The sequence below is a fragment of the Mustela putorius genome, unplaced genomic scaffold (genome assembly GCF_011764305.1).
Source record: "Mustela putorius furo isolate JIRA1106 unplaced genomic scaffold, ASM1176430v1.1 tig00003898_pilon_pilon_pilon, whole genome shotgun sequence".
Lineage (NCBI taxonomy): Eukaryota > Metazoa > Chordata > Mammalia > Carnivora > Mustelidae > Mustela > Mustela putorius.
In genome coordinates, this window is record NW_025422047.1 from 21684738 (window position 1) to 21708767 (window position 24030).

At 44.5% G+C, this 24030-nt stretch overlaps 3 protein-coding genes across 9 annotated transcripts; 1 reads left to right on the forward strand and 2 right to left on the reverse strand.

Moving 5' to 3' along the window:
* Window positions 1-42: 42 nt before the first annotated feature.
* On the reverse strand, window positions 43-11793 carry NEDD8 (NEDD8 ubiquitin like modifier). The gene is made up of 4 exons (XM_004755221.3): window positions 11637-11793; window positions 1234-1281; window positions 986-1068; window positions 43-406 (listed from the first exon to the last, which is right to left on the reverse strand). Exons 1-4 carry the CDS (start codon window positions 11652-11654, stop codon window positions 310-312), a joined length of 246 nt encoding a protein of 81 aa, XP_004755278.1. The 5' UTR covers window positions 11655-11793; the 3' UTR covers window positions 43-309.
* A 140-nt stretch (window positions 11794-11933) lies between these two features.
* On the forward strand, window positions 11934-18723 carry GMPR2 (guanosine monophosphate reductase 2). 2 transcript variants are annotated; one of them, XM_004755229.3, is made up of 10 exons: window positions 11941-12240; window positions 12614-12734; window positions 12852-12971; window positions 15244-15327; window positions 15475-15648; window positions 16388-16469; window positions 16558-16664; window positions 16851-16893; window positions 17471-17630; window positions 17839-18723. In XM_004755229.3, the coding sequence occupies exons 2-10, from the start codon at window positions 12648-12650 to the stop codon at window positions 18026-18028; spliced, it is 1047 nt and encodes a 348-aa protein (XP_004755286.1). In that variant the 5' UTR covers window positions 11941-12240; window positions 12614-12647; the 3' UTR covers window positions 18029-18723. The 2 variants fall into 2 exon arrangements, with proteins under 2 accessions (XP_044923786.1, XP_004755286.1); XM_045067851.1 differs by lacking the exon at window positions 17471-17630 and having other exon boundaries at window positions 11934-12240; window positions 16388-16664.
* TINF2 (TERF1 interacting nuclear factor 2) lies at window positions 15910-22138 on the reverse strand. 6 transcript variants are annotated; one of them, XM_013057614.2, is made up of 9 exons: window positions 21340-22136; window positions 21095-21199; window positions 20871-20972; window positions 20682-20789; window positions 20500-20596; window positions 19881-20340; window positions 19723-19790; window positions 19529-19620; window positions 15910-16922 (listed from the first exon to the last, which is right to left on the reverse strand). In XM_013057614.2, exons 1-9 carry the CDS (start codon window positions 21529-21531, stop codon window positions 16797-16799), a joined length of 1350 nt encoding a protein of 449 aa, XP_012913068.1. In that variant the 5' UTR covers window positions 21532-22136; the 3' UTR covers window positions 15910-16796. The 6 variants fall into 6 exon arrangements, 4 of the variants coding, with proteins under 4 accessions (XP_012913068.1, XP_012913069.1, XP_004755290.1 ...); XR_006602889.1 differs by having other exon boundaries at window positions 16873-16922; window positions 20321-20340; window positions 21340-22138; XM_004755232.3 differs by lacking the exon at window positions 15910-16922 and adding an exon at window positions 19110-19400 and having other exon boundaries at window positions 21340-22137.
* Between the last annotated feature and the right edge of the window lie 1892 nt (window positions 22139-24030).

Consider the following 24030-nt stretch of genomic DNA (forward strand, 5'->3'; position numbering starts at 1 on the left):
GTCCATTTCAATTTCAGTCACATTTGTGCAATACAAGAAAGATTCCAGGAGGTCAGGAAATATTTTATTGACAACTAGGGACATGGCCATAAGAGAGGGAAGCACACAGGACTGCAAACAAAAACCCAATAGCCAGCAAGGGCCCTTTGGGCCAGGAACCCTGCATCCTGGGGTCCTCACGGTCTCCCACCAAACAAGACTGGGCATCCAGGAGAAGGGGCAGTGGCTCTGGTGTCCCACAGAGTGAGAGGATATATGATGTCTCATTTCGAGAGACAGGGTGAGGAGGTAAAATGGAGGGAGGGTCCATCACTGCCTAAGATCACCTCCTCCTCTCAGAGCCAACACCAGATGGAGGACTGAACCACCTAGGATCTTGTAATCAGCTGCTGTCTTTTCATCATTCCTGCAAGAAAAGAAGGCAAAAAAAAGTGGGGAGGGGGCGCTTAGAAACACCATCTAGAACAGGATTCATACACTGGGTTTCTTAAGTCTTTTTCCTGATCTATGAGCTCAGATGAGAAAAAAAAATTACATCTTTATTTTTACTAACCCTTACCCAAAATTTGATTATTTTGATTGCTTTGATTATTTTATTTTGAACACAAGCAAAAAAACCCAAAGTGATATTAGTGACATGTATAACTGGTTAAGAAAAGAAATTGGATATTTTCATACCATATTACAACTGTTTGCAAGTATTTTGAAAATAGGTAAAAATTAATGGTAATTAAACCCATTAGATCTTAACATATTAATAAACCACATATATTATATCAGAAATGTTTTTAATATTTTGAGAACTGTATCTCAATATAGTTTCTTTTGTAAACCTATGTATTTTATGTCTGCCAAAATCTTATTCTGAGAAGGAATTCACAGGCTTCACCAAATCACCAAAGGATCTGAGAATCCTCCACCAGTATTTGCTCCCTCAACCTCACGTTAGATTGTTACAACTCGTGAGTATCCATGTCAAACTCACATCTGTTTTCCACTGTAGATGAGCCGCTGCTGCTGTGGGGGGATTCCCTCTTTCTCCTCCACACGCTCCTTGATTCGCTCCACCTTTAAGGGTACAAGTAGTCAGGGACTGCTAAGGGGTAGAACCATGGAAGCGGAAAGAACAAGAGCTATGCAGATAGCATGAAAGCAAAAAGGACTAAATTCATCAGCATATCCAAACGAATGTGCATATAGGGAGACAGGCATTAAGTACTGGCCATACATTACCTTATCTGTAGGTTCAATGTCAATTTCAATCTCCTTTCCCGTCAGGGTCTGAAACAGGAAAGGGTTTCATGAGTCCTGCAGCCTAATATACAATTTGTCTTCTAGGTAAAGCTCCCTGTCCTGGTCTCTGGGGATCTACAACTTCCAAGAGCAGCTCATTCTCAACAAAGCTGCTCTGAAGAATCAGAGGGCTTTGACCCAAACCTGTATTTATCAAACACTTTAAGGCTGTAGACAGCTTTGACAGGGCAAGATGCTATGAGCCACTTGACCCTCTTAATCCTACAGGTTATATTACCCCCGATCTTCTACCCTATCCCATCAGAAACCATGAGAATAGTGTCATTCCTTTGGAGAGACTGCAACAGAGATGTCCTAAGGAAAGCATGCCTTTCAATCAGGATGCCCTGGTTTCCTGTATCAAAGCTAGAAACTAACATTCATATAATTCAAAGAATTCTCAAGGACACCAGAGAACACCTCTGACCAGCTTTAAAAAAAAAAAAAAAAAAAAGAAAGAAAGAAAGAAAAGAAAAAAAAATATTTTATTTATTTGAGAGAGCGAGCACATAAGAGCAGGGGGTGGGGTAGAGAGAGGGACAAGCAGACTCCCCGTTGAGTGGGGAACCCGATGCAGGGCTTGATCTCAGGACCCTGAGATCATGACTTGAGCCTAAGTCAGACGCGTAACTGACTAAGCCACCCAGGTTCCCCCAACTTGTTAAGTAACACTAAAATTGAACATTCTATTTTCCTCTTTCTCCAGACTTCTAAGTACTAAAGTGCAGCTCTAATCTTCTTGACTTCTTCCATAGGCTAAGGGCTGCTGATAATACATACAATAATTACACTGATTGTACATTTACACATGTTGCACTTCATCTAATCTAATCTCCCATTCATCCTTGCTCTTAAAGCTCTATCTGCATCAGTCTACAGTAATCCAGACCACAAACACACCAAGCGCAATCTGACTTAAGGGCATTTCTTGGAGTCTCCTGCTTCCCTTCTTGCCATACCCTTCCCTACTCTTTCCCAAATGTTCAAGGACTCTAAAATTGATGAGTGGTTCCCCAGCACACTTTAATACCTCTTGCTAGTTACTTAAGTGTTAAACTCTCTAATTTACACTCCAACCTCCTAAAAGGCAGAAATTCATCTTCCTAATCTAAGCACAAAGCACAGTTTGACATGTAAGGAGTCAATGAGTATTTGTGAAAGGGCCAAATACACCAATGAGCATGTCATGATCATAGCCAGCATTTAACGAACACTTTCCGACAGTCAGAAACTTCACTAAGCATCAATACCTTTAATCCTTCTAAGTATTCATGAGATATTATACTATTACCATCACCATTTTATAGAAGAGGAAAATGGGGCTTGGATAGGTTAAAAAGCATGCTGATGAAGTCAAAGGGAGAGTGTGGACCCAAACACAGACTCTCTGACCCCAGACCCCGAGCCTCTAAAAAGAAAAGCTCTGTACTCAGTACTGCCTGATCCTCAGTGGTCTGGTATTGGGACCTGATGTATGCTCCTGTGATAGGTTCACAAAATAACATGTTTTCTACTTATGGGATTCACATACCCAACATGATGACAGTACTTAGGACCTAATTACTCAACCATGAGAATCAATTCAGTACTAAGAATATTTTTAAAAATGCAAGAGTAATAAGAGACTCTTAATGTCACAAAACAAACTGAGGGTGGCCGGGGGTCAGGGGGTTCATGAGAGGGTGGTTGGGTTATGGACATTAGGAAGGGTGTGTGCTATGGTGAGTGCTGTGAAGTGTGTAAGCCTGACGATTCACAGACCTGTACCCCTGGGGCTAATAGTACATTAAATGTTTATTTAAAAAAATTTTTTTAATAGAGAGTTTAATAGAGAATTTTATAAATTTTTTTATAGAGAGTTTAATTTTAATTGTTTATAAAATTAAAAAATTTTTTAAAAATGCAAGAGTAACTCCTTTAGATTTAACTGTTTGGGCACAAAAGAATAAATTACAACAGTGTTTCTCAAGATTCTACCCTAATCCAAGCTGGTGTGTGTGGAAATTTATGGTAAAATGGGAAAAATAATGACAACAGTAAGATTTTCATAAAGCTAAGAAATATATTTAGGGGTGCCTGGGTGGCTCAGTCAGTTAAACTTCTGACTCCTGATTTCAGCTCAGGTCATGCTCTCAGGGTCATGAGGTCGAGGCCCAAGTCAGGCTCTGCACTCAGCTGTCTGCTTGAAATTCTCTCTCCTTAAAACAAATAATTAAAACCTTTTAAAAATTAATAAATAAAAATGGTTTTATTTTTTAATTATTTACTTATGTTTTAAGATTATGTTTATTTATTTGGCAGAGAAAGAGAAAGCAAAGCAGGAACAGAAGCAGTGGGAGTGGGAGAGAGACAAGCAGGCTTCCTGCCGAGCAGGGAGCCCGACATGGGGCTCGATCCCAGGACCCTGGGATCATGACCTGAGCCAAAGGCAGACACTTATCAACTGAACACCCATGTGCCCCAAATAAAATTTTTTAAAAAATGTCCTTTTATGGGCGCCTGGGTGGCTCAGTGGGTTAAGCCGCTGCCTTCAGCTCAGGTCATGATCTCAGGGTCCTGGGATCGAGTCCCGCATCGGGCTCTCTGCTCAGCAGGGAGCCTGCTTCCTCCTCTCTCTCTGCCTGCCTCTCTGCCTATTTGTGATCTCTCTCTGTCAAATAAATAAATAAAATCTTTAAAAAAAAAAAAAATGTCCTTTTATTAAATAATAGAAACAGTATGTGGTGGGTTTTTTTTTTAAGCCCTTTCCTAACAAAATGAAAAGTTTGCAATTCTGTGTCATCCATAAATTATTTCACTTTATTGCTCTTGATACTTTAAATGCAAAGATTCTCCAAGCAGATAATCTACTTCTAGATTAACTAGAAAGAAGGAAAAACTTGAAACTTGAGTACATATCCTAAGAGGAACATGATTACTAAATAGCACAGTTTTACTATAAAACACTAGGAAGAGTGCCTATTAATGCCTATTAATAAGGAAACTATTGAATTATGGTTACATCCACAGGATGATATATTTATTACACAGCAGTTTATACACTAACATGGAAAGATCTAAAGAATGTACAATTAGGTATCATTTTCCATATGTAGATACACACACACACACGGAAGGATTAACAGTAATTATCTTTGAAAAGAGTAGGACTGACTGAGGGGAGGGTTTATCAAGGGGAACTCTTTATCTGCACTATTAAAATTTCTAGTAAAAGTATACTCCATCACATAAATACTAATAAACAAATATCCATTCTGGTTTAGAAAATATTTTAAAGAGTAAAAAGGACACTAAGAGGGGCTCCTCGGTGGCTCAGATGGTTAAATGTCTGCCTTGGCTCAGGTCCAGGGTCCTGGGATTGAGCTCTGCTTCCATTGGGCTCCCTGCTCAGCGGGGAGTCTGCTGCTGCTTCTCCCTCTGCTCTTCCTCCTGCTCATGATCTCTCTCTCTCTCTCAAATAAATAATATCTTCAAAACAAAACAAAACCCTAAGAGGATTGTTCTCCCAAGGGTAAGATGCTTGGACATAATGACATTAAAAACAAAAAATAGTGATTTGTAAAATTTTAAAAACTCTAGGACAGTAGAAGTCTATGAATATATCCAGAGAACAATCTGGCAAAGTGGTGTCCCAGTAACAACACTTCTGGGAAGATAATCATGAATATGTTAAAAAATATCTATGACAATGGTCATTATAGTCTTTTGGTACTGAAAAATTACAAACAACAAACAACTGGGGGTTAAATTATGCCACAAACACAGAGAAAAACTACAGTCCTCAAAGAATGTGTGGAATAAGGGTACAATTCCAGTTTTGTTAAAACACACACACACACACAAAACAAATACTGTATTATTTATAGGCTTTCAAAAAAGTCTGGAAGGATATATTCATGAATGTTTTTATCTTGAGTTGTGAAATTATGGATGCTTTTAATTATATCATTTGTGCATTTCTGTATTTTTCATTTTTTTTAATACCATGGATACACTGTAATGAGAAAAACATTATTTGTAAAACAATGTTCTTGATGGGAGTATAAGGAAATGATTCTGTAAAGCAGCACTGTCCAACAGAGATATAAACATAATGCAAACTACATACACAATTTTAAATATACCAGCAATCACATTTTTTTTTAAAAGATTTTATTTATTTATTTGTCAGAGAGAGAGCGAGCGAGAGCAAGCACAGGCAGACAGAGTGGAAGGCAGAGTCAGAGGGAGAAGCAGGCTCCCCGCGGAGCAAGGAGCCCGATGTGGGACTCGATCCCAGGACGCTGGGATCATGACCTGAGCTGAAGGCAGCTGCTTAACCAACTGAGCCACCCAGGCGTCCCAGCAATCACATTTTTTAAAGGTAAAATTAAGGGTGCCTGGGTGGCTCGGTGGGTTAAGCCTCTGCCTTTCGCTCAGGTCATGATCTCAGGGTCCTGGGATGGAGTCCCGCATCGGGCTCTCTGCTCGGCAGGGAGCCTGCTTCCTCCTCTCTCTCATTCTCTCTCTGCCTGCCTCTCTGCTTACTTGTCATCTCTCTCTGCCAAATAAATAAATAAAATCTTTAAAAAATAAAAATAAAAAATAAAAATAAAGGTAAAATTAATTTTAACATTCTTAAACCCAATATGTTAAAATATTATCAATTCAATGTATAGTCAATATAAAAAGTAATATATTTTACATTCTTTTGTTCTAACTAAATGTTCAAAGTCCTGTTTCATACTTAGAGCACATCTCAATTCAGATCGTAAATTTTCATCTGAAATACTTGATCTGTATTTAAATTTCATAATTTACAGTTTAAAAAGTAGATTTACATACCTAACTTATTCCAAGCATACTTAAAAGTTTTCCACTGACTGAATAAAGTCTCAGGCTTTATATTTAAGATAAGTAAAATTAAGGCTGCCTAGGTGGATCAGTCATTGGGCATCTGCCTCTGGCTTGGGTCATGATCCCAGTGTCCTGGGATCAAGCCCCACATCGGGCTCCCTGCACAGCCAAGGAGCCTGCTTCTCCCTCTCCCACTCCCCCTGCTTGTGTTCCCTCTCTCACTGTGTCTCTGTCAAATAAATATATAAAAACTTAAAAGAAATACATATATGTATACATATATATACATAAAATTAAATACAAATAACATAAGTAATGATTAACTTCTAATTCCTCAGTCTCACTAGCCACATGTCAAGTGCTCAAAGCCCATGTGGCTAATAGTTACTGTTCAAGCATTCCAGCTAATATATGAAGCAACGATAAAATTAGATATCCCTGTTTTATTGCCTCCAATGAAACAACAGATAGAGGCAATGAATTTAAAAAAAAAAAAAAGCAAAAAAAGCTGATAGAATTACATGCCATACCATCACCTATGTATTATTCTCACAAAAACACATACAAAAGACTATTCAAGCCTCTAGATCTTACTACCAATTGACAGGAAATACTGAGGAAAGGGGAATATATTAAAAGTCAACATGGGGAGCAGCTCCTGGGTGGCTTGGTCCATTGAGCTTCTGACTCCCCATTTTAGCTCGGGTGGTTCTCTGGGTCATGAGATTGAGCCCAACATAGGCTCCCTGCTTAGCAGGGAGTCTGCCTGAGATTGCTCTCTTTCCCTCTGCCATTCCCACCTCTTGCAAGTGCTCTAAAATAAATAAATAAATATTTTTTTAAAAAACCAAAACAAAAAAGTCAACACGGGGAAAAAGTCAGCAAAATCCAAACCGGGAGACTCCATCGCACAAACAACCTACTTTATTCAAAACGAAGAGGGAGAAAAGGGGGAAGTATAGTTTTTTGTTTTTTTGTTTGTTTGTTTTTCAAAGACTTTATTTATTTGACAGACCCTGGGAATCATGACCTGAGCCAAAGGTAGAAGGCTTTAACCTACTGAGCCACCCAGGCACCCCAAGGGGGAAGTATAGACTTTTTAAAAAAATTTTTATGTATTTATTTGACAGACAGAGATCACAAGTAGGCAGAGAGGCAGGCAGAGAGAGAGGAGGAAACAGGCTTTCCGCGGAGCAGAGAGCCCGATGTAGGGCTCGATCCCAGGACCCTGGGATCATGACCTGAGCCGAAGGCAGAGGCTTCAACCCATTGAACCACCCAGGCGCCCTGGGAAGTATAGATTTTTGAAAGACACTTAGAATCCCTATCAACCAACTTCAACATATAGCTCTTAGCTGGACTCACATTCAAACTGTACAAAACAAATGAGAGGATGGGATACATTTGATGATAATGAGAAATCACTGTTAATTTTTTAGGTATGATAACTATTCTTACATTAGAAAAATAAGAACCCTTTTTTACAGACAGATACTGAAATACATACAAATAACATATGCTATCCTATTTGGGATTTGCTTCTTAAAACATCAGGTAAGGAGAGTTGGTGAATATAATTAAGATTGGCCATGAGAAAAAAAAAAAAAGACTGGCCATGAGATGATAGGTTTTGAAGCTGGATATAAGGTGCATTATATCCTTCCCTCCCCTGCTAATAAATATGTTTGAAAGTGTCCATAATTAAAATTCAAAGTGAACAATTTTAAAAGATATTCTTGATACTGTGTTTCTTCCCCAAATCTGGTCATTGTGACCTGGGAATACATCCAATGCTGTTTAGCAAGTCAATGATGAACCTAAGCTGAACATACTGCTTTAGCTACCGGAGGGATATAAAAGAAATTAAGTGTTCCAGCCCTTGTAAAAAATCTTTTCAACTGAAGATTTACAACCAAGAACAATGAGACATACAATTAATAGAACAAACCAATATAAAGGGAAATGTCATATGGAATATTACTATCCAAACACAAGGTATGATGACAAAGTGCTATGGTGGGTGAGAATCAATCAATTTAAACTTGAATGAAATTAACATTTCACACACAGTATAATAGCTAAAATAAAAATGATGGACATAACTACAAGTTAACTAGGGTACAGAGCAGCTGGAATGCTTATTCATTGCAAGTGGGAATATAAAATGGCATAACCCCTTACAAAACTGTTTGGCAGTTTCTTTTAAACTTACATATATTTACCACATGACCCAGTAATTCCATTAATAGGTATTTATTGAAAGGAAATGGAAACCTATATCTACAAAAAGCCTTGTATAGGGTGCCTGGGTGCCTCAGTTGGTTAAGTGTCTGCCTTTGGCTCAGGTCATGATCTCAGGGTCCTGGGATCGAGCCCATTCTGGGTTCCCTGATCAGCAGGGAGCCTGCTTCTCCCTCTATCTCTGCCACTCTCTCTGCTCATTCTCTCTCTCAAATAAATTAAATCTTAAAAAAAAAAAAAAAAAAAGATTTCTGTAAGTGTTCATAGAAGCCTTCTTCAAAATAGCCAGAAACTGGTAACAACCCAAACGTCCATCAATAGGAGAATGAACCAACAAATTGTGATACAGTCATCCAATGTAATCATATACAGTAATGGGAACTACACAGACGACAATAAACACAATTCTGTGTGAAAGAAATCAGACACAAAATTATATATTCTGTAACTCCATTTATATGAAATTTGAAAACAAAAAAAACTAACTTAGGTAATTTTCACAGGATGGGGATGAAAATGTTCTAGATCTTGATGCTGGATGTGGGGTCAGGGAGTATTATGATGAAAAAGAAATTTAAAGAACACTATGTAAGCTTTGATTTTTTGTATGCCATGTCTCAAGCTTAGACACTTCAAGCTTAGACTCTAAATGTTAGGGGGGGTACATGGTAGGAAAACCTGTTTGGAGGTATTATAGAGAAATAAAGATATCAGTGAATGAGACCCTACAGCAGAAAAAGGGTAATGGGAATGGAAAGAAAATCAAGCAAAAAAGAAGTTATCAAAGGAAAAATCAGGTTCAAAAGTGAACAATGACTCTAAAGAACTGGGTTCCAGATACCAGGTAGATTGATATGAGATGAATACTGGGAAGATGGCCTAACGCAGAAAGTGATGTATTTAATTTTAGAAAGACAGAAATAAGGCATCAAAAGAAGATTTAAATCAGGAGAGATTTTGTTGTATAGGACTGCAGAAAGATATGGAAAAAGTCAGCTACATGGAGATTACAGCTGAAGAATTCACAAACCCTGATAATAAAACCTATCATTTGTATAGTAACAGAAGAGCTAACTAATTGCTTTCCCATGTAGTTAGCATGATAAAACAATGCAACCTACAAAAGAGGAAAAGATGAAGGACACAGAAACCTGTATGCGGAGGCACAAAGGAAATTGTTTCAGTAAAGGAGACTGACAAATTTAGAGAAATACCAAACGAAAATGGATTCAAAAAGACAAAATCTAGAACCTTGCTAGTCAGTGCAGTCCCCAGACAAGCAGCATAAGCATCACCTAGGAGCACGTTAGAAATTCAGAATCTCAGGTCTTAACCCAGACTCACGGAATTACAATCTGCGTAACAAGATCCCCAGGTGATTCTTAGCCCTTTCAAATTGAGAAGCCCAACCACAACATAGTATTTATAAACTTATTTTTTATTTATTTTTTTAAGATTTTATTTATTTATTTCATAAAGAGAGAGACAGTGAGAGAAGGAACACGAGCAAGGGGAGTGGGAGAGGCAGAAGCAGGCTTCCCGCCGACCAGGAAGCCTGATGCGGGGCTCGATCCAAGCACCTTGGGATTACCAGCCAAGCAGAAGGCAGTCACTTAACAACAACTGAGCCACCCAGGCACCCCAACACAGTTATTTTTTTAAACTGCAGGTCTCAACCCATCAGTGGGTTATGAAATCGACTTAGAACAGAACTAGAAATACCAGAGCATATCACACATGGTAAGTTTTCATTTTCGTTTTTATGGGACATGAGGTAAAACTTTTTTAGCGTAGGGTGAGGGTTTTTTTGTTGTTGTTTGTTTGTTTTAAGTTCACAAAACCCAGCACACCTGGATGGCTCAGTCAGTTAAGCATCTGCCTTTGGGTTAGGCCATGGTGTCAGGGTCCCGGGATGGAGCCCCAAGTCCACAAGGAGCTCCTGCTCCACAAGAAGCCTGCTTCTCCCTCTGCCCCTACCCCTGCTTGTGCTCTCTCTCTCAAGTAAAATCTTTTTTTTAAACAATAAGTTAATAAAATCCTGAACACAAGTATAGTAAAAACCTTTTTTTTGACTAAGAGGATGTGAGAATCCATATCCAAAAGCATTCCAGGGTTTCTCAGACATCTTGGTGTGAATATACCAAGATTCACACCAAGAAATACATATGTACTAATAACACATACATGTGTTTAATACATATAAAGTGAAAGCAAAAATTTCGTGAAACAATACCCTGATATTTCTACTTTCTTTCTTTTGTTGTTGCTTGTGACCCATTCAATTGATTTTACATTAGTGACTCTTTTAGTCACTACTCAAAAGTTTGAAGACCCATGATTTTTAACACACTCTTTGGCCTCAAACCTCAGCTAGGAAGTGGTTTGGAAAGACTGAAGAGGTGAAGAATGGCTGCTAAGCACGGTAAACACATTGATGAAATAACAGCAGACTACTCAGCTGTAAAAGGACCAAACGGATGTTGCACTCCGTCAATTTTTAGTCTCTGTCTCCCTGTCCGAAGGTAGAAAAGAAGCAACAGCAGATAGGACTAATGAGGGTTGGGAACTGGTGAAGAACCACGGGAGATGGAGATGAAGAAACGCTGCTAGTACCAAGAACCAGGCACGGACAACCAACCTGCCTCAGCCAAGGAAGTGAGGCTGGTCCAGGAGGCCCGGCTCAGAAAGGCAGGCGCTGACTGAACACACTCCCAGCTTTGGTTCCTGAAGGCCGGCTGAGATACCGCACATTGGCGACAACCAGCAAAGGCTTACAGTCTAGCTCCTGAGAGGCCCCCGGTTCCCCAGGCTAACGTTTTTGTGCTGTGCTTGCTTGGAAGCAACTGCATTAGGGGCTGGGAGAAGCAGGTAAGGAGAGTAATGCAGAATGGAGATTACAGTTTATTCCAAGAATCCGAGAAAGGGAGCCAAGCTACTGCTTGGCCTTCTCTACGACCGCAGGGGTTCGAGTACACCTAGACCCCGGACAAAGGCGACCTCCTTCTGGGTCATGGCACAGTCCTGGCAGAGAGAGCAAGACCCGCAGAAGCCCCGGGGTTGTCAGGCCGGGCCAATCCCCAGCCCTCAATGCCCCCTTGGGGTGGGGGTGGGGGGCCCTACTTCCCATCACCCCTCGCGCGGAGCCCTGAGGCTGTCAGCACCCTCCAGGCTCGGGAAAGGCGTGGTTTTCCTTCCCCGCTTCTCCCGCAAGGCACAGCGGCCAGCCCAGTACCACAGCGTCTTGGCAAGGCTGGAGGTGTTCCCACCTTCACTTTAATTAGCATCTTCTTCCCAGTTTGGAGCTGCACACAGATACTTTGCTGCTTCTACCGCTGCGGTCGCCGCTGCCGCTCCCCAGCAATCTGCTTGCGGGAGTCACTTCTGCTTCCGGGTCACTGCCTGGCTCCACCCCTCCCTCCCCCCTCCCCTTTCCACCGGGTTCCCGAAAGGCTCAGGAATGCTCCCGCGTTTCGTTTTGGTGGCGTCGTAAATAAAAAGAAGGCGGAGGTTTAGTTACAGCAGAGATGACGCCTCCGCGATTCTTAAGAGTTTCTGGTAAGCCGGGGCTTGCGAAGCGGGGTCGGAACGAACTACTTCTCCCATCATGCCAGGGGAGAGGCCCGCGCGTTCCACCCTGGGAGTCGTAGGCTTCCGCTCCTCGGATCCAACGGCAATCTCCGTGTGTGAACCCTGTTACCCAGAAGGCCTCGCAAGACCGCGGCTGAAACTGGGATTTCCCTGTTTCTCCTTTCCCCCCGCAATTGGCGGAACCTGTTGGTGTGGCCCACAAGGCTCAGCGGGGCTGCACGAGGCTAGTTGCTAAGCAAGGGGTACTGTGGTCAACTGCCACCTGAGCCACGGCGACAGGAAGTGAGTACCCCTATTCCGGAAACTAGTTGTGGGAATATCCCCCATTCCTAATCACCCCCAAATCAGCCTCTTACCCCAAGTTGCTCTTTGCAAGGGTGGGAGAAGGAAGAGCAGTGGGGGTAAGGAATGCACATTTTGGGGGTCCTTCACGACTCCATTGCAGTTCTTCTCCCCACTAAATAGTACCTGGGATGGAGATACGTAGAGTAATTGCAACCATGGGACAGATCAGAGGTGACAGTCTCAGCCAATGCCCGACCTTCCATAATTTAAGCGGAGAGAGAGATGAGCACAGCCGTAAGATCTAACAGGGCATTTAGGCCCACGGGGAGATTGGTTCAGATCTCTCCACCTGACTTTTCCTACCTTCCAGTTCTCGGATTTGTTGCTACCCCAGGGTCCCCGCCATGCCTCACATCGACAGTGACATCAAACTGGACTTCAAAGATGTTTTGTTGAGGCCCAAACGCAGTACCCTTAAGTCTCGAAGTGAGGTGAGCCTGCTTTCCTAGCTCCTGGTGGGCCAGGACCGAGACAGATTTCTGGTTCTTGTCCTCATACAATACTCTTTAATTTGATGAATGAAATGCATTTTCCTGTTCATATCTCAGGTAGATCTCACAAGATCCTTTTCATTTCGGAACTCAAAGCAGATGTACACTGGGATCCCCATCATTGCTGCCAATATGGATACTGTGGGCACCTTTGAGATGGCCAAGGTTCTCTGTAAGGTAGGACTTCCCTTATGCAGGTTTTCCTACTGGTGATCAGTTGTGTGAGCTGACTGCAGACATAATTTGCAAACTGCCCCCCCATCGGCTGTGTGGCAGGTAACAGTCAGGATGTTCCAATTTACTATTTAAACCATTTTCTCTAATATTAATGCCCTTATCTGATAAGTTCAAAGGCACATCTGAATTAGTAAGATTCAAAGCTAAGTTTTACCCCATTTTTCTGATATATAAACATAACTTCCTTTTCTCCCATCCAGCAGTTTATACACCTTGCCAACTCTTCCACCTCCCAGGTCATCCCCTCCAAATCACATTCATCCCTCCCATTATGCCATTGGTCACGACACTGAATACCTACTGTTTTAGTCCAGAAACTAAATACAGCGTGAGCATTCAAAAATTCTTAGCTAGAAGATCCTGGAAAAGTAGCTTATTGATTTTCTTTCATGTCTGCTACCCTTTTTTATTTTTTTAATCATCCTCTTCTTTAAGTCCTAGGTTTCTGGGAATTTCTGGGATGTGCCCAAAATGGAATGTTTTTCTTATGCACAGGTTATTGTTCACTTTGAAAACAGAAGATGCTGCTCCCATCCGTAATATTACCTTCCTCTATACTTATAGCTGAGAAGGTAGATAGTTACTCTGGGCACTCAAAAAACATACGCATTCTTCTGGTTAATCCATGTAGCCCTGGTTGATGGATTCTGCTGCTGCTTGTGGCTCTGTTAGCCTTAAGGACTTCATCTCCCTTTCTCTATTTTCAATCGCCGTAAGTCTCTGTGGAATGTCTTTTGTCATTTCTCTGAGTTTGATAGTTATACGGTTTTAGTACTTTATTGCTGTTGCCGTTTACCAACTGCTTAGGAATCTTCTTCTTGTCCGTGGTCTACCTGCTCTGCCCAGTAGAGTTGAGGAGTAGTGAATCTGACTTCAGCATTAACAAACGTGCTGATATATGTGGCCCTTGTGGAGACTGTCTTAATACTTTGTGTTGAGATTGGCTTTTCAGTACTACTGATGGGTGCTGAAGAAATCAGATTCTAGAGATAGGGCCAAGTTTCACAGTAATAATAAGGTTGGATACACTCATCTTTTTTTAGATCTCTAACATGGCATGTAATTAGATGTGCCTATCATGTCCCACTATACCAGTACATCTCCAAGATCTACTGACCTCATGGAGTGATTTTTCTTTGTGTATCAACACATTGATGGCAGAGTGTTGTTGAGGAAGTAGAACTCAATACCAGCTTTAGCTAGATGGTGTTGATGAGTGAGTATAGCAATACCACTTCCTTACTGCTGATACATGACTTCCTTGGATTTTTGTCACTTGCAATATTTGTGCTATCTCTGTCAACTGCTCTTTTGCCTATGTGCATGTCTGCACCTTTAAAGCCTAAGCAGTGGGGCACCTGGCTGGCTCAGTCAGTGGAGCACGTGACTCTTGATCTCAGGGTTGTGAGTTCAAGCCTCACATTGGGGGTAGAGATTACTTAAAATCTTTTAAATAAATAAATATATAAATAATAAGGCACAGGCACCAGCATTTACAGTGGCCTCTGAATGCCTTTTTCTCAAATATTGGGTATTGTTTTGCAACTTGTTGACCCTAGGGAATATGAGTCTGATGAGTTCACTGTATCCTTGAACTTGGTTGACTGAAATAGATAAAATGAAATGGACTTTTTTGGTTGGTCTGTGTCTCCAAAAAATGTGTCCTTTATTCCAGTGGAGATGGAGAAAGAATGGGGTAGCATCTTATTAGCTCCACTGAGGGCTTACCTTTTGTGAGCATTTAGACTCACTGAATTATTGCTTTTAAGTAGACCAGAAGATACCCCAAAATAAGTGAGTTCAGTACTAGTTTATCATTGGGGGAGGAGCCAAGTCAGTGCAGGCAGACACTGGCTCTGTACAACCTCGTCATGGATCTTTCTTGTCTGCTGCTTGTCCTACTGCACCAACAGCTTGTCTTTGTCACCTTTTAAGTCAGAAGCCCTTACGTGCTGGTAAGTGAAATCCACTCCAGGTGACTCTGTACCTGACCTGTTGGAGCATTGGGCAAGCAATGGCTTATGGTAAAGCCCTACTGGTATTTGTAGGGAGAAAAATGGTTAAACTAAAATCCCAGCTCAACCTGTGGTTTCTTTCAAGTTGCTTTCCAAAGCTTCATCCTTTTTCTCCCTCAGAATACTAAAAAGATGTTTCTAGCAAAAGAGACACTAGTATAGTTCTCTCCTTTTTGATGGTTTTTTCTTCTCCCCAGTTCTCCCTCTTCACAGCTATCCATAAACACTACAGCCTCCAGCAGTGGAAAGAGTTTGCTAGCCAGAATCCCGAGTGTCTTGAGGTAATGCTGGTCCTCCCCTGATCCCTTCCTTATCCCAGTTTTCCATGCATCTCTTCTGGCTTCCCGGGGACCAACCCTCCCCTTTCCAGCCCCACTGGCTGCTCATTGGGTCACCTGTGACATGCCACTGGCCCTGTCTCTCTCAAGCATTTGGCGGCAAGCTCAGGCACAGGATCTTCGGACTTTGAACAGCTGGAACAGATCCTGGAAGCTCTTCCCCAGGTGAAATATATATGCCTGGACGTGGCAAACGGCTACTCAGAACACTTTGTTGAGTTTGTAAAGGACGTGCGGAAGCGCTTCCCTGAGCACACCATTATGGTATGTTTCTAGTGCCTGTGGCTGGTATGTTCCTCTTCCTTCCACTCTCCTGACACTCCTCTTTGTTTTATGTCAGTTCATTTCTCCTCTGCTGCATTATGATTTTCCTAGCCCACTGACTCACATCACTGGGCAATAATCCATGGTTCCAGGCTTAAGAAGTTTAGATTGGTTAGTGCAGTTAGCTCTGTCCCTTGACCCAGGCCTCGTGCCTACCTACGGTACATATTCATCTGCCCACTGAGGTGCACTAGAATCACATTAAAGGGGTCGCAGGAAAGCGTTTTATTTGTTTACAAGCTTAGAGGAGTGATGACAAGGCCGCTTTTTCTCTGTAGCATCAAGGGGTCTTTCTGTACTGTCCATTGGAAGTAAATACAGCCGTGCAGGTGGCCATTTAGCTTATAGTATCGCATCTCCCCCTTTCTCTGAAGCCAGAAACTGTATGATGTAATGGCTTAAGGACAGGATATGTTAGGGTCTCTAGGAAAGGATGGGAAGATACATCAGCTCTGGCCTTGGTCCAGTTGGACCCCAGCTTTATCCTAGTGCAACAATGATACTGGCCACTCACCCCCTTACCTCAGCTTGGGAAGTAGAGTCCTTGCCCAGTAGAGGAAACCTAGGTACGCTTCTTTGTATTAACGCTGGAAGGTCACAGTCCAGCCATGCTCTGTGTGAGAGCACGCCACCTCCTCTCTGGTTTCCGACCCTAAGAGTGCCCTGTTTTGTGCCTCAGGCAGGGAATGTGGTAACAGGAGAGATGGTGGAAGAGCTGATCCTCTCTGGGGCTGACATCATCAAAGTGGGAATTGGCCCAGGTAAGCTGCTTTACTGGGGTCCTTGGGCTACTGCCCCAGTGGCACACGCCCCGGGAGCACTTCACTGTTCCCGTGACGTTCTTCTCAGGCTCCGTGTGCACCACCCGCAAGAAAACCGGAGTGGGGTATCCACAGCTCAGTGCCGTGATGGAGTGTGCAGACGCTGCTCATGGCCTCAAAGGCCACATCATCTCAGTAAGGGCCACAGGCAGGGGAGGGGAGGAGGCTGCCACACCATTGTGTTTCCTGCTGTGTGGAAACTGTGGTAGCAGTGGATCAGGACTCCTGGGTTCCTGTCGGCTTGGAGGTGGGCTGCGGGGACATCGCTCAGAGTGCTTGGGCAGTCCATGTTCTCTCTTCACAGTGCTCCTTACTTTGCAGGATGGAGGCTGCAGCTGTCCTGGGGATGTGGCCAAGGCTTTCGGTAAGGATGCTGGGAGAGCAGGGAGGGTCCTGTAGAAGAGGATAGGTCACCTCTGAGGGTCAAGGATCAGGCTTGGAAAGGCTGAGAAAGCCATTCACATTCTTTCATAATATGAACTAGTGACCCTGAAGCTGTGGTGTCACTGGGGGCAAGGAAGCAAGGGAATCGACCAGAGTCGATACTCTGGTATCGACTGCCCAAGTGTAGGCCACGGCTATCTGTAATATCCCCTGTACTATTGGACTAAAGTTAGAGACCTTTGCCCTTGGGACACTTGGAATGAGTCTTGTTTAGCTGCACACAATGAAAAGACCAGAAAGAGGAAAAAAAAAAAAAAAAACCAGAAGCCAGGCAAGGAATCTCCAGAGGCTCTTTGTAAACTCTTGAGGAAATCAAGCCCACTAAGGCATAGAGGCCAGAGCAGAGCAGGCCTGTGTGGGTTGTGGGTCAGCTAGGGAAACAAAAGCAGGAAGATGTTAGACTCATTGTCAGGACTGAGAATTTGGCGTGAGTTGCTTCTGAGGGTGGGCACGTGGGCCACATTTAATTCATCCCCCCACCTTGTTGATGCTGGTAGGGGCAGGAGCTGACTTTGTGATGCTGGGTGGCATGCTGGCGGGGCACAGTGAGTCAGGCGGTGAGCTCATCGAGAGGGACGGCAGGAAGTACAAGCTCTTCTATGGGATGAGTTCTGAAATGGCCATGAAGAAGTATGCCGGGGGCGTGGCTGAGTACAGGTGGGTGCAAGAGAGCCAGGAGCCGAGGGTTCCTGGAAAGTGTGACTAAGTAGGGTGGTGGCAGAGCTGCTGGCTGCTGGGAGAGGCACGCACGGTTCTGGGAGGAAAAGTGGTGAATTGAGGCTCAATGCCAGACAGCAGGGGAGAGCCATCACTAGGCTTAAGGATTCCAAAAGGAAAAGAGTAAGAAGGTTTTTCCTCCTCAAAGGGCCTCAGAGGGAAAGACGGTGGCGGTCCCCTTTAAAGGGGACGTGGAACATACTGTCCGAGACATCCTTGGAGGCCTCCGCTCCACATGCACCTACGTGGGAGCAGCTAAACTGAAGGAATTGAGCCGGAGAACCACCTTCATCCGGGTCACCCAACAGGTGAATCCAATCTTCAATGATGAGAGCTAGACCTGAGCAGCTGTGCCCTCTCATGGCACTAGCCCCTGAGCACAGGGCCTCTCAAGAGGGCTCCTCACCCATCTCAGCCACTGTGGCTATTTCTTACTCAGTCAATTCCTGTCGCCTTACTCCTGAGGGCTCCCGCAGTAATACCGTACTCTGTACCCACAGAATGCCCAGGGCACTCACTGGGGAGGAAGCAAGGCAGGCAAGCTGAGAAAATGAAGTAAGACAGTCAAGTGTGAATCTGGGGATTCTCACTCCCAGCATCCTGATAATTATTAAAAGGAAAAGATGCTGATTCCTCCCTAAGCGTTTAATGGTCTGGGTCTGGAAGAGGGAGGCTCTTGAAATCATGTTTTATTAATGAGCTTCTGTCGGGAGCCGGTACAGGAGGCCTACTCTAAGAGCCGTAAGGGACTGAATATGATTGGCTGTTCATTTAGGTCCACTCTCGCGGGAGGTGCATGAGCACTGCATTGTGATTGGGTAACACTGCCTGTATAAAAACGCATGCGCCGAGGGTAGAGGGGGAGAAGAAAAAAGCGATTAAAGAAGAAGGTTCGCTGCTACGTGAGTCTCCGAGTCGTTCTTGCGGGCCGAGAGCGACAACCTTCATTAAATAGGATCTCTGAATACCTAAAAAACCCAAAAGTGTTGCCATATTTTAAATATCTCAATAAAGAGATCCCAAGGACTTTGAAGAGATTCTGGATCTTTCTGCACAAGACTGGCATCTGGGTGCTGCTCCAGGGTAAGTGGAAGTGGAGTTGGCACTGACCCAACTGAGCCAAGGACAGGAAGTACTTTTTCCATGAAGTATCTCCATTGCAGTGCCACCACCTCCAGGTAACCCGATGGCATGAGAGTTTACAAAGTACATTCTGGCATCGGGACACACAGGTATTTTTAGCATAGCAAAGGGAAACTTCCCTTCCAGACTGTCAACCTTTCTTGGCACACATGAACATTTTCCAGGGGAAGTCAAAAGGCAAAGGGATTCCTCCAGTCTTGGTGAAGCCAGTTCTAAGGAATGACCTACAATGACTTGACATAAGCCTTGACTTCCCTCCCTCACACCAAAACAGTGTTTGAACAAATCCAAATTTTAATTAACAAGGATTACAAAGTAATTTTAGCAAGGTAGTCAGGTCACCCAAGCCCAGGCTTCTGCTTTATTCCCACTAAACTGTGTAGAACTGAGGAACTCCTTCCTCAGGCAGAGAGCAGAGGGAATTCCAGTCCTATCCTAAGTGTCCAGACCTGTCTCTACTGTCAGGGAAGGGACAGACATGGCCCTGGGGCCAGAAGTGGGGAGATACTCATAGAAGGTAGGGATCAAGGTGTCAAACTTTGTCTTCTGATAGTTTTCCAGAGACTCCTGCAGAGAAGGGAGCAGGAAGATGCTATCATCATCTCATTCCCTGAGACCTCCATATTCTGGAGCATGTGGATTTCTGTCTCATTCTGTTCAGCCCCTTCCCCAGCTTTCTGTTCCTTCCTACTCACCCTTCCTTCCTTCTGGCCATTTTCTTCTTCATCAGAGTCCAAAACCAAGTCCCCTATGGTAATAACAGAGCTGCACAGAGATGGAGGACACACTGCAGGAACGAAACAGATCACAGTACCCTTCTAGGTGAACAGGCCCTCAAGACTCAGCGAGAAAGGAAACTGTCTAGCCCAGTCTGACTCAGGATACTTACATGGCTTCCTGGTCCTAGGAGGGGATAATGACAGTCTCAGGGGGTCCATGGGGCAAACCAAGCAATTCCTGCATTGGGAGCAAGCAAAAAAGATAAGGTGAGGGGAAAGCAGGCCAAAAAATGTCCTGCTAGGAGAGAGAAGCAACTGTTCCACTCACTCTTCTTGCTCTGAAGCAAACACCTCAACTGGGTTCTCTTTCAAAGCCCTTCCCCCCAGCGGCTGGGGTGGACTCTTTGGCTTTCCAGTGGAAGCTGCTCTCGTGCCCACAGCATCTGCTGGATCTGCCATGTTTGTCCCATGTTCTTCCCTGTTCTCAGGCTCAGATATTACTTGGGGTGGTGAACCCAGATTCCTAAAGGGGAACAGCATGACTGTGGGGCGCTCCTTATGGCCTCCCTTAGTGGATGCCCATCGGGACTGGATTCTTCGCCGGCCTAGAGGCGCCAGATTGAAGTGGTGGCCAGCCTTAGGTTCTGGGTCCTTCCTGGAGGTTGGTCCTTGAGGGAGGTATGGGCCAGAACTGGCTTCTGGCAAAGGGTCGTGATGTGCTAGTTTTAACTGCCGAGGATTCTGCTCCGTGGGCTCTGTCATGCTCACCGAATCGTTAACGGAGCACTCTGAAAAAGAAAACGAAGTTCCTCAGAACAGACAAACACAACTCCATCTAGTTTCTTACAGCTCAGGTCCATGTAACCCTTCTGACAGCCCATCTCAAAAGGTCTCAGGCCTGAACAATCCACCCCCAAGTTCCTAGTTCTCCCAGAGGGTCCTCATACCTGGAAGTGGCCACCCCATGTCCACAGCATACTGGCTCAAGACAGAAGAAGTAGCGATAGAAACTCCAGGCTGCATCCAACTGACCACATCCTGAAGCTGTGGGCAGAGGGAGAGAGGCATGAAGACCACAGTCCTTGATACAGCCATCCCCCACTCTGCCCTTACCTTATCCCAACAAAACCTGCTGTGTCTGCAATGCAGGCAGGGCTTTCTCTAGTTGACACAAATATTCAAAGAACAGCTTTTCCATGGCATCCAGAAAGGGTTCCCCATACTCTTGTTCAAGTTCCTGCAGTGAGGAGAAAAGCAGGTCAGAAGAGGACTAGAGCAATTTTAGCCCCATTATAGCTTCCAAACCAGCCAGTCTCACCTGCACCCTGGAAACCAAGTCCACTGGGGCCTCTGCTAGCTGCTTCACCTCTTGGCAAAAGGTCTCCTGCGCCTCCAAGACCTTCCTCAGATCCTGCTTTGTCTGTTGAGGGTAAGGAAAAGGAGACAACTTAGGGTCACTAGGACCCAGTGGCCAGAAGGAGAATCAACTTTGTAGCACCCAGTGTTAACTGGGGTATAGGGCTTGTTCCAGAGATTACTCACCGCTTTGGGGTCCCGCACTACAGGTCCAGACTCTGGGAAATGGTGATGCAGGGCATTCAGAACCTGGGCCCACGGCCGGCCCTGCTGGATCAACTCCACCACTACCTGTGAAGGGTACTAAACTCACAATCTCCACTTCGGGGCAAGCGCCCTTTTCCAACGAGTCCCAATCCCAAGCGGTCAGACCTCCGCAAGTCCCCTCGTATCCCTTCCCTTTCCCATCCAACTCCTACTAGCTCTAATACCTTGGCCTTCAGACCCATACACAGGCGTTCGTGGTGGCGGTAGCGAACTAAACCAGGGGCAGCAATGCGCAGTGATCGCAGAAACTCTAATACTCGCGGGAAATGCTCCACGCAACGTCCCCGCACGACTTGCCAGCTGGCGGCGGCGGCGAAGCGCAGAGCCGCGGGACCAGCCTCTGGGGGCGTGGCCATGGCCGCGGGCTCTGCCCCGGGGGCAGGCCCTCTGGGTTTCTAGCTCCACTGCGAGGCTTCTCAACTCCGCCTAGGGGCGAAGCTTCCGGCGGCTCTCAGCGGCTGCGCTGTTTCGGTCTGCGCTGGGTACTTCGCGATGCTATCCCTTCCATAGGCCACCGGAGTCCTGGAGGTGTTCAACGCGGGCTGAAGCCTAAATGCAGAAGCTGGCCAGCTCCAATGGCACCAGGTTCTCTATTTTCCACGCCGCCTCCCCCTCAGGCCCGAGGGCTACCTCGCTTCCGGCTCTGCGGCTAGTCTCCCTGCCCCGGAAAAGGGCGGTAATGGAGAGCCAATGGGCTACCGGGCAGGGAGACGTGACGTCGCGTCATAAGGCCACGCCCCAACAGATCGGGCGCCTCCCCGGACCGCGCTCCCTCCTTCAGTATCCTCGGGGCGGCGGGGAGTGCTGTTGTAGGGCTTCGTGACCCCTACCTTTCTTCGCGGAGCCTAGAAAGTCATGTCTTTCTCTAAGGCTGGACTTACGTGTCTGGGAAACGAAGAACATGCCCTTCCCCTCCCCATCATCGGCGCCGCTGATGTACGATTCCTTAAATCCTAGCCCGGAAGCTGCGCCTGCAAAGCCTTGCCCGGCGGCACGCCCTCTTCCGTAGAATTCAACTGTCCCTTTTGCAAAACAGTAGAGGGCGCCCACCTTTAAAAAAAAAAATACAAAGTTTGAAAAGCTACATCACGTGGTTAACTTGGTTTTCCCAGGATGATGAGACTATAGGTAGTTTTTTGTACTTTTCTGTTTTATATATATATATATATATATATATATATATATATATATAATCATGTAGTTTTAAAACAAATAAAAACAAGTTTTCCTTTTCGGATTTCTATTATGTGCTTACTCCAGCCAGCCCCTGATGTGATCGACTTGTCTCCTTGTCACCCTTCCTGGTGTCTCCCCTTATTTTCATCACCAAGTACAGAGCCTGGCATACAGTGCATAGTCTTTAAATGTCGGTTGAATGAATTACCCACCCTGACTACCTTATAGGAATGTAGTGGAACTACCATTCTTTCGGACCATCTCACTTCCTAGAGGTAGCGCCCCCTGGATCCTTCCTTGACTCACCCAAGATGAAACTTCTCAGGTGATCCACAGGGACTGCTGGACTGAGAACCGGAAGTTATCTTCCCTTTTAAATTCTGCGCTTTCTCCTGGGCCCTGTAGTTTTGTGCACAGCGCCTCTCCTCACTTGTGAGTGAGAAACCCAGACCACAGCCCTTAACTCACTCCTCCTTCTTCTCCACATCTAATTGTCATCAAGTCTAATCAGTTCTACTTCCTCTGAAACTTTACACCCCACCCCATTTTCATTCTCACTCTATCCTATTCCAGGTGTTCCTGTCTCTCACCCTCCCCACACCCAGCCCACCTCCTTTCTAATTTCTTTACCACATTGCTTTCATCATGAATCTTGTGAAATGCAAAGTTGATCATGCCATTGCTAACTGAAAGCTCTCTCTTACTTTCAAAAGAAAGCCCAGACTCTGAAATAGTCCGAAATAGCCCAAACTCTGGCCACGCTTCTCTTCAGCCATATTCCTTGCCACTTTGCATGTATGCACCTAGATGCCAGCAAACAGGTTTCATCTTCCAAATATACTATGTTGTCTTACAGGTCTGTGCCTTGCACATACTGGATGATTCCTCTGTCCTCCTTGCCTCTTGGACTTGATCCTTTCTCATCTTCTGTGGTTCATTTGATAACCACCTCCATAAAGCCCATCAGAGTTTTCTTGGAGTCCTCAGTACATCTTTTATCACCACCACTGTTGCAGAAGCTATCTTGTAAGGTGATTGTAAGGACTAAATAAATTAGTAGTTATAAAGCACTTGGAATAGTGCTTGGCTCATAGTAATTACTACATATGTTTGTATTGTTAATGTTTACAAATCCATCACCCCCATTCAGGGGGAGCCTGGGAAGAGCTGGTTCCTTTCTTGTACATTCAGCACTTTGTTCATATATTTACAGCTAATACAACCAGCCCCTTTTTAAGTCTTCTTTTTACTGCCTTAGGAGCCCATTGTCTTGGAAGCTGTCTTAAATCCAAAGGTTCAAGAAGACAAGTGGTCAGAGCTCCAAACTTTGGCCATGTAGTCTCATGGCCACTGCTGGCACAAGAAGAGTCTTGGCACAGAGATCATGGGGAAAATACAACCGAGAAGAAAAATAGAAGGTGGCTGTCCTCAATTCTTTCTGTGCATAGGAGTCCACCCCTTATTGAGCTTGTTAAAACACACATTTCTTGGCCTCTGCTCTGGTTAGTGAGGTCTACACTGGAGCCTGGAAATCTGTTTTCTTTTCTTTTCTTTTTTTTTTTTTTAAGATTTTATTTATTTATTTGACAAAGATCACAAGTAAGCAGAGAGGCAGACAGAGAGAGGGGAGGAAACAGGCTCCCCACGGAGCAGAGAGCCCAATGCGGGGCTCGATCCCA